General features: G+C 43.2%; 1 protein-coding gene across 1 annotated transcript in view; it reads left to right on the forward strand.

Moving 5' to 3' along the window:
- CFAP206 (cilia and flagella associated protein 206) overlaps positions 1 to 18,088 on the forward strand; it is a 66,225-nt gene that overhangs the window by 20,790 nt on the left and 27,347 nt on the right. The window contains exons 5-8 of the mRNA XM_082251776.1: positions 1,413 to 1,601; positions 3,153 to 3,311; positions 13,724 to 13,932; positions 17,102 to 17,221. Of these exons, the coding sequence (XP_082107902.1) occupies positions 1,413 to 1,601; positions 3,153 to 3,311; positions 13,724 to 13,932; positions 17,102 to 17,221 (677 nt within the window). The remainder of the gene's footprint in view (positions 1 to 1,412; positions 1,602 to 3,152; positions 3,312 to 13,723; positions 13,933 to 17,101; positions 17,222 to 18,088) is intronic.

Consider the following 18,088-nt stretch of genomic DNA (forward strand, 5'->3'; position numbering starts at 1 on the left):
TTGTATTACAGTTGTGCTATCACCCTAGTGGAGACTACTGGCGGCCATGCTCACACACATCGCACAGCCATAGTCTATCATTGTCACTAGCAGGAGGACTTTCCAGAATAATGATGTGCAGCTGCCGGTGAAGCAAGGAAATTAAGACTGAATAAGGGTGAAAAAAGGCTGAAAAAGGTTGAAAAAGGCTAGAGGATATCAGTTGTGATAAAATGCTTAAAAAAAAAAAGAAAAAAAACGGTATTGTTTTTAAAACAAAATGCATTATAGGATTACAGATAAAAATATAGACCTAATGTGAGAAAACATGTGCACACAAAGTAGAAAATTGTTATCATCATTGATATTTTTCTATGGTAACAATGCAAAGTTATTCCACATCTTATAGTATAGGAAGGACTGCAAGTGAAATGACCATGATTTACTAATAGAGTCTGTAGGCCAGCACAACTTTCAGAGGCAATGGTAGTGCCCATGTTTTTATCCTGACTGATTCCCCTAAAGTGGAACTAAACCCATTGATTTAAAGTGGAACTACACCCATCAATTTAATGGTTTCCCAAAGCCGTTATATTCAAGGAATGCTCTGAATGATAACAAGCACAGCTGCTTCTGCTCTCCACTAAATTGTCAAGTCATCAAATTGCTGGCGTCATAATTGATCACACATGCAGTACCAAGGCAACTACAGATCAAACAGAGGCTAAAGCCTCGTACACACGCACCGATTGTTGGCCGACCGATCGGCCGTCTTTTGTCCAGTGTTGTTGTGTTGGTTGAAATGTGCCCTAGACTGCACACGAATTTTGTCGGCCAACAACAACCAACTGCAGAAGTGATGTCATGTTCTGGTCTACTTTTTGTGTGTTTTTTCTTCTCTGAGCATGCCCAGTCTTGCTCATCTGACTTTTGTCGGCCGAAATCTGTACTGACTGAGGAACAATCGGCCGTTCTGGTGATGACCAACAAAAATTATATAGCCTGCACACCAGATTTTGTTTGCCCGAAAAGTCACAGTCGGTTGTCAGAAGCATCATACTAACAAGCCGACAATCGGCCGATCGGACGTTGGCCGAAAATTTACGGCCAACAATCGGTGCGTGTGTACGGGGCTTTAGATGGCCGCTTGCTTGACTGTAAAGGAAAGGACGGTTTAGTTCTGCTAAAAAATGATGTAAAAAATAGACTTCTGTGCTAAAAATCAATGTATATTAAAAAGATATGTCATATCTTTGGCAGATCTCAACTGAAAGCAACTACCTAAAACATATACTGTAAATATCATCCTGTATTGAATGTATATACAGGGTGACTGAAGCGACTATATTTATCTCAGTTGTCCTGTTTCTATGTTATTGTTAACAAAACTTAATAAAACATGCCTTAAAAAAAAGACACTTGATATTTTGCAGGAGAATTTTTAGATGAACATCATCACGTTCTGGAATCTAGACTTGCACCTGTGAGCAGGGAGATCACTGACAGCCGAGCTCGTACAGCTGAAGAGTTGGAAAGCCTGTATCGCAAGATTGTTAGCTATGTGCTCCTCAGATCTGGCCTTGGCTCCCCGACTGATATCAAAGTTGTTAGAGAAGCCACAGGTCAGTAAAAGAAAAGATCCATCAATAGTTTTATTAAAACCTAAAATGCAGATGTATCCTGAATAATGCAGGGACCTACTAAGTGATGTTTGTGATAACATGAAAGCATAGGAGGAACTAAACCGCATAATAAATTGAAATCCAGTGTCATATACAGTCACTGGCCACTTTATTAGGTACACCTTGCTAGTGACGGGTCGGACCCCCCTTGGCCTTCAGAACTGCCCTAATTCCCCATGGCATAGATTCAACAAGGGGTTGGAAATATTGCTTAGAGATTTTGGTCCATATTGACATGATCGCATCACACAGTTGCTGCTGGTTTGTCGGCTGCACATCCATGGTGTGAATCTTCTGTTCCACCACATCCCAAAGGTGCTCTATTGGATTAAGATCTGGTGACTGTGGAGGCCATTGGAGTACAGTGACCTCATTGTCATGTTCAAGAAACCAGTGGTGAGATGATTTGAGCTTTGTGACATGGTACATTATCCTGCTGGAAGTAGCCATCAGAAGATGAGTACATTGTAGTCATAAAGGAATGGACATGGTCAGCAACAATACTCAGGTAGGCTGTGGCGTTTAAACAATGGTCAACTGGTACTAAGGGGCCCAAAGTGTGCCAAGAAAATATCCCCCACACCAATATACCACCACCAGCCTGAACTGCTGATACATGACAGGATGAATCAATGTTTTCATGTTGTTTATGTCAAATTGATCCTACCATCTGAATGTCACAGCTGAAATCGAGATTCATCAGACCAGGCAACATTTTCTCAATCTTCTATTGTCCAATTTTAGTGAGCCTGTGCGAATTGTAGCCTCAGTTTCCTGTTCTTAGCTGACAGGAGTGGTACCCAGTGTGGTCTTCTGCTGCTGTAGCCCATCTGCTTCAAGGTGGGATGTGTTGTGCGTTCAGAGTTGGTATTTTGCATTCCTTGGTTGTAACAAGTGGTTATTTGAGTTATTGCTGCCTTTATTTCATCTTGAACCAGTCTGCCAATTCTCCTCTGACATCAACAAGGCATTTTCCTCCACACAACTGCCACTCACTGGATATTTTCTCTTTTTCTGACCATTTTCTGTAAACCCGAGAGATGGTTGCGTGTGAAAATCCCAATTGATGAGCAGTTTTTAAATACTCAGACCAGCCCGTCTGGCACCAACAACCATGCCATGTTCAAAGTCACTTAAATCCCCTTTCTGCCCCATTCGGATGCTCGGTTTGAACTTCAGCAAGTCATTATCACCACGTCTAGAAGCCTAAATACATTGATTTGCTGCCATGTGATTGGCTGATTAGCATTTTGTGTTACCAAGCAAATGAACAGATGTACCTAATAAAGTGGCCGGTGAGTGTAAATCCAGTATTTTATTTTGTAATAGTATAAAACATATTTGTGAGTGTATTAATTGAGTTGTTAGTAGAGAATGTTAGTTCTGCTGGTTTGCCACAGAGCCCACTGGAGTGCATGTGATATATGTCAATGGAAAAGTGTCATGATAAATGTATTCTTATTTATGATGTGAATTCCTGTATTCCTTTAGCTGCTCTTCAGAGTGTCTTCCCACACACAGAGCTGGGCACCTTTTTGTCTTTAGCAAAGAGGGATAAAGAGCGTCAACTGAAGGAACTCACTATGATAGTCACTGGCATTCGTTTGTTTAACAAAGACTGTGGAAAAGGTGGAGAGGGCATCGATGATTGTAAGTATTCAGGAAATAATGTTTACTGTAAATGTTCTGTGACTGTGATATTTGTGACTCTCCTTCACACATCAGCATAACTAAATTGCAATTTTAGCTAATGAAAGAACAGGCTGAGAGTATTTGCAAATTATTTTAAAGTGTGACTTCACTTCTATTAAGAAAGAAAAAACCTATGGGTGTCAGAACCTTGATCTCTGAACCATGACCTCTGTTGTATATGGCAGTAGCGCCCCCTACTGAGCCACATGAGATGCTGGACAGCTCCTTTCCTGACCCTTTGGACAACCTTATTTTCTATCTTGTTTCTGGTGAACCTTGAACTCCTTGCTCCTCCCATGAACTTCCTATTTAGGCCATGCCTTTGCATTTCCTGTTTACCAGATTGTTGTGCTCATCTCCAGCCTATATCTTGCTCCTTACACTTCTGCTGCCCTCTATATCTTCATTACCATTTGTTACCAGCCTTTCGATTGTTCCTCGACAATGCTTCTGCTTGATTCCAACCTGAAACCACTTGTTAGCCTCCTTTGGCTAATTTACCAATTATGCTTCTGATTGATTCCCATCTGCTATATCTTCTATGGCCCCTCAACTTTCTTACCTCCTGGTGGGGGTGATCCCGAGGATTTATGACCTGGTACTAACATGCATTTCCACCATCAGGAGCTTTGGTGAAGCCCGGCTAGTGCTAAGACCCCATGCCTTGGGTGAGACCAAGTCACCCGCCAGAGTGACCTGCTCGTGTATTTATCCTGTGGGTTCCTGGTGAGCCTTTCCACTGCTATAGTTACTGGCCTCTGATCCTGACCCCAGACCGTGACACTGGGTCATCTATGTAGGCTGCCCCCATTTTTACAAACTTAGCAGCAAATTCCTACTGTTTTCTGTTCTGAAGAAAAAGCTATTAGGGCCACTATATCCTTTTCAGACTAATTCCCGAATGGTAGGGTTGGGTTGATTATAATCCCCAAGTGCACTTTCAGTGTTCTAACGAGGTAAGTTGCAGTGTCTGCATCCCTTTAAATGTATTTAACCCTTAGGGAGTATCTAAATAAAAATGAAATTCCTATTGCAGGTTATGCCTAAAATTTTACATGTACCTCAGGGGTCTATGTATAAAAGGTTTTCTGAACGAATGTGACACATATCTGCTTAGCTACAGCAAAGCTAGCTATATTCTTTGTAGAATTATCTTTTCTCTAGCGCTCATTGACAGACGTAGTCCTCGGTGATACACCACCTTCGGGTTATGTTGCCTCCACAGGAGCAGGACTAGACAGGAAATTAAAAAGCTCTGGCCACACCCTAGGGGCAGTCCCAGAGGGTATATCCTCTCTCTCTCTGCCTCAGCAAATCAGTTATTTTCTGTCTAGTCAGGAGTAAGGACCTAGATACCTTGCTGGGATCTTCGGTCCTGGCAGGATTTTTTTCTTAAAAAGATTTTTTAGACAGCTTTTTTTCTCCAGTGTTCCTGTGAGATCTTCAAGCAAGAAAGCTGAACTGGGCGACGGGCTGGATGTTGAGATCCGGTGGTCACCCCAGTTCAGCCTACGAGCGCGTGCAGGCCATAGCTCCGCGCTGGGTCGGCCGCGACAAAGTCCCATTAAAGGACTGACCCCGCGAGTTAAACGTCTCGCTGAAACGCCAAAGACCATGAGTCACGGCATCCATATCGGTCGACAGCCCTCCCGCCCCGGTGGAGAGGGGTACTGTCAGGAGTTGGTGCCCGCCTGGTTCCGGTATGGTGAGTAGTATGTTCCCCCTTTTCCCCTGACGGGTCTTGTGGTGAACGCGGGCCCCTCTCTGTATGGTAAGAGAGAGTCCCTCTCTATCCTATAAATGACACAGATCCTCCTACTTTGAGTGTGATTTTATGTGCAAAAAGCCAGGAGGCTTGGTTTGGGAGCTAACAATCTAATTGTATACATGTTAAAAAGATTGTAATCAGTGGCATTCTGGGAATCTTACGGTGATAAGAATAAGCTACCTACCAGTCAGAAGCCACGGACATGTAGACTGCCTTCCTAATCAGATCTCCAGCTATTAGCAGGCCTCCCGAATGGCCATGTGGTCCGCCAGGGCCGGTACCGCCAACCACGCCAAATCCCCATGCAGAGAGAGTGTTGTGTGCCCTGCAGCACACCGCTATTCAGTACAGGCCGCCGCCATTTTTTTTGCTGGATCGCACGAGCCGCCATTTTGGCGTAGCCTCGTGTCTCCAGCATGGGGGCGGCCATGTTTGAGGTGATACAAACACCTCGTGGAGCTAGGGGAGGCGCCGGAAGGCGTGCAGAGGGGCGGAGCCGCCTCCTTTCTTCCCGGGCAGCCAGCCAAAAGACTTCCTGTTTGTCAAGACAGCGCTGTAACCTGTTGCAGTTAGACTCTGAGCATCAAGTGGTGAGCCTGGGGGTCTATCTCTCTCTCTCTCGATCGATAGGGATCCCTAGCAGGTAACACTAAGGGGCTTTTTGTGGCGCTGGGGGTCTGAAAAAAAAAAAAAAAAAAAAAGTTTTTTATTTTTGAATTATATTATCCAGGAAGTGACTGGAATTATCATGGACCCTGCCACACATATTCCCCCACCTGTTTCCCTCGAGGGGGCCACGGGACCCGCCGGTGCACAGAGTGTAGAGTCATTTACAGCAATCTTGGAGTCTATGGTGGCTCGGGTGGAGGCGGCCTGTCAGGGACGGGGGTCAAGGAAGCGACCCCCGCCTACCCCTATACTATCTGACACCTCTGACTCAGATTCAGAGATGGTCACTGCAGTTGCAGGTTCCTCTGCAAGGGCTGTTGTCTCAGGTAAAGCCCCCTCAGACAGTGAGGAGGACGTTTCTTCTCCCGCTATAATTCAGGAAGAAGCATTGGTGGACGCACTAGTTGTGGCAGTGCAGGAAACCTTAAAACTTGAGGCTTTACCGGCAGAGGCAACTGAAACAGAGATTCCTTTTGGTACTAATAAGCCCATCAAAACGGTGAAGGTTTTTCCTGTAGCCAAGTGTTTCGGTAATCAGATTAAAGGAGAATGGGAGCATTCTAAACGTACCTTTACTATTTCCAAGCGTATTGCTAGACGCTATCCGTTTGAGGAATCCATCATTAAGAAATGGACGGTACCACCAGTGGTGGATCCACCTATTTCCAGGCTGAATAAGGCCACGGTTATCCCAGTAGAGGACACTTCATCCTTTAAGGATCCGGTGGATCGAAAGATGGAAGCAGAGTCCCGCACCATCTTCTCTCTGATAGGGTCAGCATTTAGACCAGTAATTGTTATTGGTCTAGTTTCCCAGACACTTACGGAATGGGCGAGAATGGTACGCCAAGACCTTAGGGGAAAAGATATTCCCCAGGAGACATCTGATTTGATGGAACAGATTATACAAGGGCTACAGTTTATCTGTGACGCAGCCTTGGACACTACTCCCTTATTAGGGCATGCATCTATGTCATCGGTCATCCTCAGACGTGTGCTGTGGTTAAAATGCTGGTCAGCTGACCTAGGTTCCAAAAAGACCTTGACAAATCTCCCTTTTCAGGGGAATCGTCTATTTGGGGCCAACCTAGATGAAATCATTAAGGATGCCACTGGGGGCAAGAGCACTTTTTTGCCACAGGCTGCTAAAGCTAAGGGACCTCGCAACAAGCGAGGACCTTTCTTTACCGCCCATAAAGGGCGCCCGGCTGGTACAAGCGGGAAAGGCAAGACTCCTCCAGGAGGGTTCAAGAAGGGCTGGTCGGACAAGCAGAGGACCAACCCAGCCAAACCCGAAGCAAAGGAGTACACAGCCTGTAGGTGCGCCCCCACCCGGTTTCAGGGTGGGGGGACGTTTTCACCGGTATTCAGGACATTAGATCGAGCATCAACCACTACTACCGGTGCGATTCTTCCCTTCCAACATTTAAGTACTACAGGAAGCGGTAGTTACCGTTCCCTGAATAGATCTTTTCCTTTACCTTTTCCTAAGATTAGTCCCTATACCTCACAGGAATCGGATCTGGTTGACCAGATAGGCCAAGTAGCCTCTAGTCGGGTGACTTCGGTCCCTGAGGTTCAACCAGAAAAGATCACCCTTCCTGATAACAATCAGGTATCTGATAAATGTGTGGGAACAGAAAACGACCAGACTTTCTCGGATGGTCGGGGCCAGATAGCTCTAGGGACGCCTGGTTCAGATCCAGTCAGCACCAGTGGTCCTAGAAATTCTAGGCTGGCCTCCTCAAGCCGGCCTGTCCGACTTGGACATGCTAGTCGCAGACGTTCCGTGGGAACTTCGTCTCAGGGAGTGTCTGTGGTCTCAAGGACCAATTTACCATCATGCTTTACAGTCGCTGGTTTTAATGGCCTGGCCATTGAGACCCAAGTACTGAAGGACAGAGGTTTGTCAGCTTCAGTCATTCCTACCCTTATTAAAGCAAGGAAAGCGACTTCCAGCAAGGTCTATTATCACACATGGAAGACTTATATTGCGTGGTGCGAATCTTTAGGATTTCCTCCACGTACCTATTCGGTGACTCGAATATTGGCCTTTTTGCAACAACGGGTTGAGCAGAAGCTAGCCTTGAGCACCATCAAGGGTCAAGTTTCAGCATTAGCAATCTTCTTTCAGAAGCCTTTAGCTACCAAGTCCTTGGTGCGGAATTTCATCCAGGGGGTGCGGCACCTGGCTCCACCAGTCCGCGCGCCCTTACCGCCCTGGGATCTTAATTTGGTTTTGTCGGTTCTACAGAAACCTCCCTTTGAAAACATCAGGGAGATTCCCTTGCTTACTTTATCCCAGAAGGTGGCCTTCTTGGTGGCTATTACTTCTGCTCGCAGGGTGTCAGAACTGGCTGCATTATCATGCCAGTCCCCATACCTAGTGATTCATAGGGATAAGGTAGTACTTCATCCTAAGCCATCTTTTCTTCCTAAGGTGGTTTCAGATTTTCATCTGAATGAAGATATTGTACTACCTTCCTTGTGTCCTCAGCCCAAGCATCATCGGGAACATGCGTTGCATTCCTTAGATGTGGTTCGGGCAATCAGGGTATACCTGAAAGCTACGGAATCATTCCGTAAGACGGATTCACTTTTTGTGATCACGGATGGCCCCAGAAAGGGTTTGCCTGCATCTGCCGCGACCATTGCTAAATGGATTAGACAAACGGTGGTACAGGCTTATTCTATTAAGGGTCAGAGTCCTCCGTTCCCTGTTAGGGCGCACTCCACTCGAGCGCTCAGTACTTCCTGGGCCTTTCGCCATCAGGCGTCAGTGGTCCAGGTATGTAAGGCGGCCACCTGGTCGTCGGTACATACCTTTACAAAGTTCTATAAAATTGATGTGACGGCATCGGCGGATGCCTCATTTGGCCGCAAGGTTTTGCAGGCCGCAATTTGAGGAGACCGGTGGTCTACCTCGAGGGTTTTTTCTGTTTGAGAAAAAAAAAAAAAAAAAAAAATTTTTCTCTTTTTTGTTGAGTCTCATCATTAAGGATGAGCATTGTAAACTTCTAGTTGGCACCGGTTGGGCCTTCTAGATTGGGATTTGATTTTCATTTTCCCACCCCTCATTTGTGATACTGCTCTGGGACGTCCCGAAGGTGGTGTATCACCGAGGACTACGTCTGTCAATGAGCGCTAGAGAAAAATGGATTTTTGTAAGATCTTACCGTAAAATCCTTTTCTCTTAGCTCATTGACAGACGTAGTCCCCGCCCCTCTGTTTTTTTAGTTGGGTTGGGTTAAAATCTCTAAAGACTGCTTTTTCACATAACTGATTTGCTGAGGCAGAGAGAGAGAGGATATACCCTCTGGGACTGCCCCTAGGGTGTGGCCAGAGCTTTTTAATTTCCTGTCTAGTCCTGCTCCTGTGGAGGCAACATAACCCGAAGGTGGTGTATCACCGAGGACTACGTCTGTCAATGAGCTAAGAGAAAAGGATTTTACGGTAAGATCTTACAAAAATCCATTTTTGTGATCATAAGTGCCATCTAGTGGCCAAAGTTCCTTTTTTTCCTGATTAGCACTTGAAGAACAGGCCTTTTTCTGACACTTGTTGGTTGGTTTTTGCTGGAAAATTACTTAAACCCCCCAAACATTATATATTTTAAAGCAGAGGCCCTAGAGAATAAAATGGTAGGTTTTGCAATTTTTTATATCACACAGTATGTGTGCAGCAGTTTTTTGAATTGCAATTAAAAAAAAAAATACTCTTTAATGATCTTAAATTCTCACAAATACAACATTATACCCAATTGTTTGGTAAAAGATGATGTTATGCTGAGTAAATAGATACCAAACATGTCACGCTTTAAAATTGTGCAAGCCCGTAGAACAGCGACAAACTACTTAGATTATATTATCCATAGGCGACAAATTAAAAACCTTTACAGGTTACCTCTTTAGATTTACACAGGAGGTCTAGTGCTAGGATTATTGATCTTGATCTGACGTTCACAGTGATACCTCACATGTGTGGTGTTATCACTTTTTACACACCAACGTGGGACCAAAGCATTTTTACCTTTTGGATTTGAGCACGGGGGGTACTTTAAAAAATTATTTTATTTTATTAATTTAACACTGTACCTTTTTTGATTTTTTTTTTTTTGCCATTTTTATTGTTATCACAAGAAATGTAAACATCCCTTGTGATAGAAATAGGCAGGGACAGGTCCTCTTTACTGAGAATAGACCCCAGATTTCTCCTCTGCCCTTAAAAGCTTTGAATTATGCCAAGATGCATTTTGCATACCAGTAATGGTTTGTTTACAACTGGCAAAACCAATTAACTCATCACTTCTGGTTTCTTAGACCATAGAGATAATCAGAGTTGTTTTGGTCCCCAATCATCTTTATGGTCATCCAGCGGAACCGCCGACTGCAGTCCGCAATTCCCTGGTGGGAGAGCTCAGAAAGTCGGCAGAAGGTGGTGGGGGAGGACCTCTTACCGCCGCTTGTAAAAGCAATCCAGTGGTTTTTTTAGCCTCTAGGATTGCTTTTTCATGAAAGTGTTCCGTCAGCTAAAAGAACACAACACTGGGCATCATCCACTTTACCCACTGAAAGTGGTTTTAGTGCAAGTAGTTAAGGTACGGTATTTGAAAACAAATATTGCATAATGGCCACTAGACACCTAATTTTGTGACAGTTTTAGTAAATTACAACAGTTTCAGAATGAAATGGAAAGGGAATTCTTAATAACTGGGGTTTATTTACTAAAGCTAAAGAGGGCAAAATTAGTCACAGTTCTGCAGAGAAACCGATCAGCTTCTAACCTCAGTTTGTGTAATTAAACTTTAGTAATAAAACCTGGAAGCCGATTGGTTTCTTTGCAGAACTGTGACTAATTTTGCCCTCTCTAGCTTTAGTAAATAAACCCACCAAATGGCTTGTGTAGCATTTTTATATGGTAAATTACTTCTTTAATGAAAGTGCTATTCCCCTTAAGGTTGGGTTCACACTAGTGCCAATTGGATGCTGCCATGGAGTGGATTGCACAGGGGTCATGTGCGTCTTTGGCTCCGTTTCAAGTCCGAATTCAGGCAAAAATTTGGGCTTGTTTCGTCCCTAACATGGAGAACAGGACCCCTGCTATGAGGCACGTCTGCACTAAGTGTGAACCCAGCCTTAAAGAAAAAATAAGTAAACTATTTAAATATATCCGCGTTCATTTTCAAATAATTATTTTGTTTAAGCCCCGGTTCACATTAGTGCGATTACTGAGATCGCATGTAATTCGGAGCGCACTGCTCCTAAAGTACATGCGATCTCTGTGCGGTGCAAATTTCAGCCATACACTTTGTATGGCTGAATTCGCACCGCATCCGCACTAAACTAGCACATGAGGCTTTTTTTTATCCGCAGCAGAATCGGATCGCATGGTGGTTCACACTAGTGCGATCCGATTCTGTGCGAACTTGCAGATCGCACTGCGATATGTGATCGCAACTGGGGGTGTCGTTAACTTTTAATTGACACCCCCTGCGTATCGCATATGGCAGTGTGAACTGCCAGGGGTGCGGATGCGAAGCGGGATCACGCTGCATATTCACAGCATTCCCGCATCGCACAAATGTGAACCGGCACTAAACAAAGTAATTTATTTGTTTATTTATATGGATGTTAACATGCACAACAAACTTCTTCAACTCAATCATACCCTGTGTTCTTATGCTTGGCTTATTAACAAATGTCGCTGCTGGTGTTCTTGAGTGGCTCCCGAAATGCACTTATATCCGACAGTGAGGTTTGTGATGAATAATCTAGCAAGAAAAAGGTAACTCTAGAAGGAGCCAATTAGAGCAAAAAAAAAAAAGAAAACATTGTGGCTTGGTCTCCAATCAGCAAAGGTGCAAATTTATAAATAGCATGTGTCAAATGAACCAAGAAACTAAATACTAAGTCTATTTACATCTTTCTGCCCATAAAGCAGAGCGGGCTGTGTCCATGTCCACCCTGCATAATGTTAGCGGCATAAGGATTAAAAATGTTGATTGTGAGAGTAAAGTTCTGCTTTAATTTTTCACAAGAGCATATTCTTAATTTTCCTTCAATTTTTACAAACATAAATTGTCTTTTCCAGTAAGTTGGTTCTTCTTATAACACGTGTCAAACACAAGGCCCAGGGGCCAAATCCGGCCCGCCAAGCCATTTTATGTGGCCCTCGAAACCTATCCTGCAGCTACGGCACCCCCTTTACCTCCGCCCCCACCTTGTCTCAGCAGTTGGCAAAAGAGAGAAGGACAGAACTCCTCCTACAGATCCTGCACCTCTCTGTACTGCTGCAGCACCCCTCTCTGCCTACCTTGGTCTCAGCATTCAGCAGACTCTGGCAGCTGACTCCAGCCCTCCTCTGTTTCTCCTCCAGACCCTGCACTTTTTTCTTCCCAGCTCCGCCCCCCAACTTCTTTCTTGAAGCAGAACAATGTAAGGGGGTGCACTGTGCTAAAAGGGAGGGTGGGGGACTCGACTTCTGAAGGTGGTATGCTATGGACACCTAGTCTTACAGATACAACTGGTCCTTTGAGAGCAACCAAAATGCTGATGAGGCCCATGATAAAATTGAGTTTGACACCCCTGTCTTGTAACATGTCCAAAATAGGACAGCTTTACCCCAGTCATCTGGGCTTTTACTGATAAGTTGGGCTTGATTTGTTGAGGATCCATTTGTTTGTTTGCCTTGCTGACTACATTTTTCTTAGAATTCTTTACCAACAACAAAGTTCAAGAATGTCAATACTTTTCCTGTATTGCCTCTTCATTGTCCAGTTTTTTAATTCAAAGGTTTCATGTACACTGGGTGCTCCTAAATGTGAGTTTAGGAGCTTTTGGTGTTTTTTTGGCGCCCCTAAACTCCAGTTAATAAAAGCCTAGGAATGTTTGGCCAAAGACCGCTAAACTCAACTCAATAAAAGCCTAGGAACATCTGGCCAAAGACCGCTAAATTCAACTCAATAAAAGCCTAGGAACGTTTGGCCAAAGACCGCTAAACTCAACTCAATAAAAGCCTAGGAACATCTGGCCAAAGACCGCTAAACTGAACTCAATAAAAGCCTAGGAACATTTGGCCAAAGACCGTTAAACTCAACTCAATAAAAGCCTAGGAACGTTTGGCCAAAGACCGCTAAACTCAACTCAATAAAAGCCTAGGAACGTTTGGTCAAAGACCACTAAACTCAACTCAAATGCCTAGGAACATTTGGCCAAAGATGGCTAAACTCAACTCAACAAAAGCCTAGGAACGTTTGGCCAAAGACCGCTAAACTCAACTCAATAAAAACCTAGGAATGTTTGGCCAAAGACTGCAAAACACAGCAAAGACGTGTTTACATGTGGTTTGGCTGTGTTTAGCATTTTTCCATGTCTGGCATCGAGGGGAGGTTAGTGTACATGAAGAAGCCTTAGAGTGACAGCAAAGGCTGAGAGTCTTTGAAAGTTAAAAAGAGTAGGATTATCCCTATGCAGTCTTGTAAACAAATTCAGCGCTATTTGGCCTATCAATTTGTTTGATATCAAGAGGTCAGTTGGTACTGGTGAATTTGTTTTCAAAAGGGAAATGTCATAATGTATGGAAAGAGCGCTTTTGAAGGATTTGCCCCAATTACTGAGAAGTAAATTGTTGTTTTCTTTTGAGGATATATAAGGGAATTTATGGGGATTTTTTTTTTTGGATGGTTATTCACTGTGAATGCATTGATTTTTTTACATTTTTATAAGTGACCTACACTTGTTAGTCATTTATTTGTATTTGTTATAGTTTTTACACCTAGTAGAACATTAGGATAGGGGTTATGTTTAACGGAGTGCTGTATGTATTTATGGTTATATCTTTTTGATAATTGTATGGCTGCTTAGTGGGATATTGTTGATATTATTTAGAGTGCAGAATATTTATTCATCATTAAACTGACTTTTTGCCTTGATAGTACCAGTTGTTCTGAAGGAGGCAATACCAGCTACAACAAAGTACATTGATTCTGAGCTCCAGTCATCTCGGGAGATGATATACAAATACACTGCTATCTTGGAGGAGATGTATGGAAAACAGGCAAAAAACAATCCGGTCAATTTGACCCAGATGAAAGAAGCACTTTACAATGCAAGACAGCATGAGGCATTTTTAAACATTATTTTGGTAAGTGCTTTGTGTGGTCTACATTGATGTTTGTATTATAGATTTGATTTAAATCTTTTGATTAAAGTGTTTGTTACCCTACAAAAAATGGATCCTGTTCTTTTAAAGCATGCTATACAGCATAGTGCTTGTGCTGTGTAATTTGGCCCCTTCTATCACTTGAAATACCTGGCTGATCCTGCCTGGTTCTGCCCTCCCTCCTGTAAACTGACCTCATCTCTGTTTCCGAATTGTGTGTGCCCCTGTGTGTGCGTTTTATTAAAAAAATGCCATCTATACCTGATGTCAAAACGCCGCTCAGTGCTCACGTGACTGGCCACATCTCTCCTCTTGACTCACGTCAGAGTGGGGATTCTCGGCCCCTCCCCCTGCAGCTGTCAGATGGAGAGAGGCTGCCGGTCACGTGAGCACCGAGCAGCGATTTGACATCAGGTATCAGGATTTTTTTTATAAAAACGCACACACAGGGGCACACAGGATTAGGAAACAGAGAAGATTATATAAAAAGTATATAGTGTCCTTAAAACCACTCTAAAGTAAGCCTAACTTCAGTTACATTTTGTCATGATAAGTTCCTATCACAAAGATCACAGTACTTTCCCTGACAATGACTTTATCTGCTTTTCTTCCCAGAAGGACATCACTATCTTTGTTTAAAGCATAAACCCCTGAAAAAAATGTATTCTCCCATGCAGTGGGGCTCTGACTGCACTGCATGAGTTAATTGCTCCTTTTTTGTCTAGGGGCACAAGGAAAATCTGTACTTACCCGGTCCTTTGATCCTCCGGAAAACCGCCATCACCCACGTCTAGCGGTGGACTGTTCCTGGCATCCTCACGTCCAGAGCCGGTCTATGGGCGTGATGACATCAGGAACAGTCCATGCACAAGACCGCTAGCGTTCAGGGGGGCAGGAGCGGAAGGGACCAGTCTTGCGCTCTGATCAACTGTTTAGGTAAGTATATCTCCGCTTCGAAATCCCCAGGACAGAAACAAGCAGTTAACCCATGCATTGCGGCCACAACCCCCACTGCATGGTTAAATACCATCCTTATTTAAGCATCCTCAAAGATAAGCATCTATTTCTTGGAGTGAAAATCTGGCTCAGAGATGAAACAGCCATGTAAATTATGATATAATCATTGGCTGTGTTCATAAATGTTATGAATAAGACGCAAATTAGCTCCCGGCTGTAGCCTCGCACTTTGTGACTTGCTACAAGCTATGATTTTGCATTCTGATCACTGGGGAAATGGAGACTGAGTAAATGTTTTTTTTTTATGTCTGCAGCGGACCAATGACATTTTCTCAGCCTAGGCAAACTCACATGACCAGAGCTCAAGGACTGCTTTTAATTATAAAAATGATATTATATTGCTGTATACCATTGTGTGTACATAATTTTCCAAGTAGAGGTGTAAAGTTACAGAAAAGTCTATTTAAAGTTCAGTTTTTTGTTAAGTCGGCCCTACTGGTGGCTTTATTGCAGCATGACTTTTAAAAAGCCATATCAGACTGCTTGATTTATTGTTAAAGCTGTATTAATCCCAAAACCAAAAATGTATTATATTGCAGCTTACCAATCATTAGATGTAGTGGCTGCATTCGTTTTCACTTTTAGGCTTTCTTCCCTTTGTTTTCACCAGGCGATCTGACCAGCAACACACCTCCTGTATTAGGGAGCCTACACTCTTGATAAGGGAGCATCAGAGACATCTTTGGACAGTAGCATTGTCAGTATAGGGAGAGTAGAGTCGTAGATGCCCTAGCAGATCTGGATACATTAGCTAATTGAAGCCAAACTGTGACTAATACTTTACAAACAGTTACAGCAACAGTTTTTTCCCCTTTAGGATAAAGATTTCACTTTAATTAATAAAAGCTGATCATTGTAAGCACCTCTGTCAGTGTTAAATGGTCTTTCTCAACCTTCTAACTGCTACATATGCAGGACAGCATGTTCTGTTGAAAGAAAATAGACTTACTGGTTAGATCACCTGGTGAAAATAAAGGAAATGAAGCCTAAAAAGAAAATGTTGCTGCCATCACATCTAAGAATTGGTAAGTCACAATATAAATATTTGCTTTTGGGTTTAATTCCACATTAAGGCCAGGTTCATACATCTGCGGTGATATGTACACACGTTAATGTGTGTTGTATTAAGGCACCCCAATATTTTGAACTTAGCTGTCAGTGCATCTTAGTATTTGTAAAACTCACACCGGACCATTTTTTTAGGGAACAAAATGCAGGGTAATGTGTTGGCGAGGGCTGCAATTCAAAATGAATTCGTAGTGCATTGCGCAATACAATAGTGTGATTCTGGCTTGAAAGTATGTGGGTAGGATTAAACCTGCCCCAGCTATACTGTTTATTTTTCTCAATGTTCTCTATAAAACCAATCTTTTTTGAAAAAACATATTTTTATTAGCATGTAAAATACAGTAACCCATAGAAAACAGTCTGATTTAAAGCTGATGTTTAGGTATGGACTGTTACATTAGTCTAGCTTGGACCAATATAAGTATGCATGTTCCATACCTGTGGGATCCCTGTGGAAACGGGAAATCACTGTAGTATTTACTGCTACTAAAGTGATATCTGCTGCCTTCTGGGTCCCTTGCATGGGCATCATTCGGAAAGAACTTTGCATTTTCCCTAAGAAAGCAAAGCATTCTCTGATTGAATAAGGTGGAAAGGTGGGGCCGTGATGTCACAGTCTTCACCTTGTCCAATCAGACATTGAGAAAATGCAATGTGTTCTCTGATTGGTGCCTGTGCTAAGTAAGCAACCTCCTATGTTCACTAAGAAGCTGTGAGGCAGCTCGGCACAGGTCCCCGAAAACAATGGAGATCAATGTAGTAGTGATGCCTACTAAATTGGTATCCAGCTTCCACGGGGCTTGGCCAGGTATGGCATGTGCAAACTTACTAAGGTCCAAGCCAGACCAATGTAAATATGCAAAAATAATTCATACCTAAACTTTAGCTTGAAGTTTGTGTTCACACCACAGAAGTGTGGATTCCTGCGAATGAATGCACTTTGCACAGATCTTTGACACAAAACGCACTGTGTTCATTCTGAAACTATTAAATGTAAAATATTATTGCACTAGTGGATGGTCACTTATTATGCTAGACAGTGATGTGTGTTCTTTTTATTTTTTAGTCTGATATCATTACATGTGCCAAACAAGTTGATCAAATTGATAAGCAGTACTGGGCACAAATGGAAATATTAAGGGATACAGTTCGGTCAAAGTCTGCAGTTCCCACAGCACAGGTCTATGTAAGTAATGACAGCTGTCAATATCACATTATGTCACAATGTTACATGGTATTAATAGAACATAACAACTCTGATAAAGATGAGAAAACATTTGCATCAGTAGGCATTTCACTGTACGAACACAATTCATACTTTGTACCGCGACCAGTACCTTTCCTAGAAGGAGGGGAGGATTTTTCCCTGGTGTCGCTGCTCACAGGCTAGCGCTTCCTCCCAGAGTTCCAAGTGGATTGAATCATGCCATCCTAGGAGGAGCTTCTCTGACACTGGTCCCCTATGCTGTATCCGCATCTCTCGCAACCTCCTTCCGAATTCCTCTTCCATGGCGGCTGATATCTCTACCTCTCCTCTTCTGCTCCCCGGACCTTGGATTCCGGTGGAAGTTTGGATGTCCCAGACTGCAGGAAGCATCCCATCGCTTGCCACCAATGTAACTAAACTGCAACCCACACTGTTCTTGTGGACTTCCATCAGTATACGACTTCCTCCAAGTCATGAACATAGATATCAGATTTTCCAGCCGCCCCCATACAAAGCTAGCCGACAACTTAGCTTGTACTGGAATCTCTGCTTTATTGAACAGTCACACAGTCAATTTATACACACATGAGCACATCCCCTTCCTGATCAAATTACCCCATCAGGTCAGGGGTTGCCTGATTACATTATCATATGCAGATGAAATTGTATACAGAAATAGAATTAACCTGAACTAATTATCTAGCCATCTGGACAGACACAATATGTGAGTTCATTAACAATGGGACAGACAGGCTTAACAGAATCCACATCACACCTCAATACAACAACAATAGGGAGAGCCTGTCTCTGACATTGAAGTACAATACACATTAGCATAAGTGTAAA

Source organism: Pelophylax lessonae (genome assembly GCF_965119305.1).
Source record: "Pelophylax lessonae genome assembly, chromosome: 3".
Classification (NCBI taxonomy): Eukaryota; Metazoa; Chordata; class Amphibia; order Anura; family Ranidae; genus Pelophylax; species Pelophylax lessonae.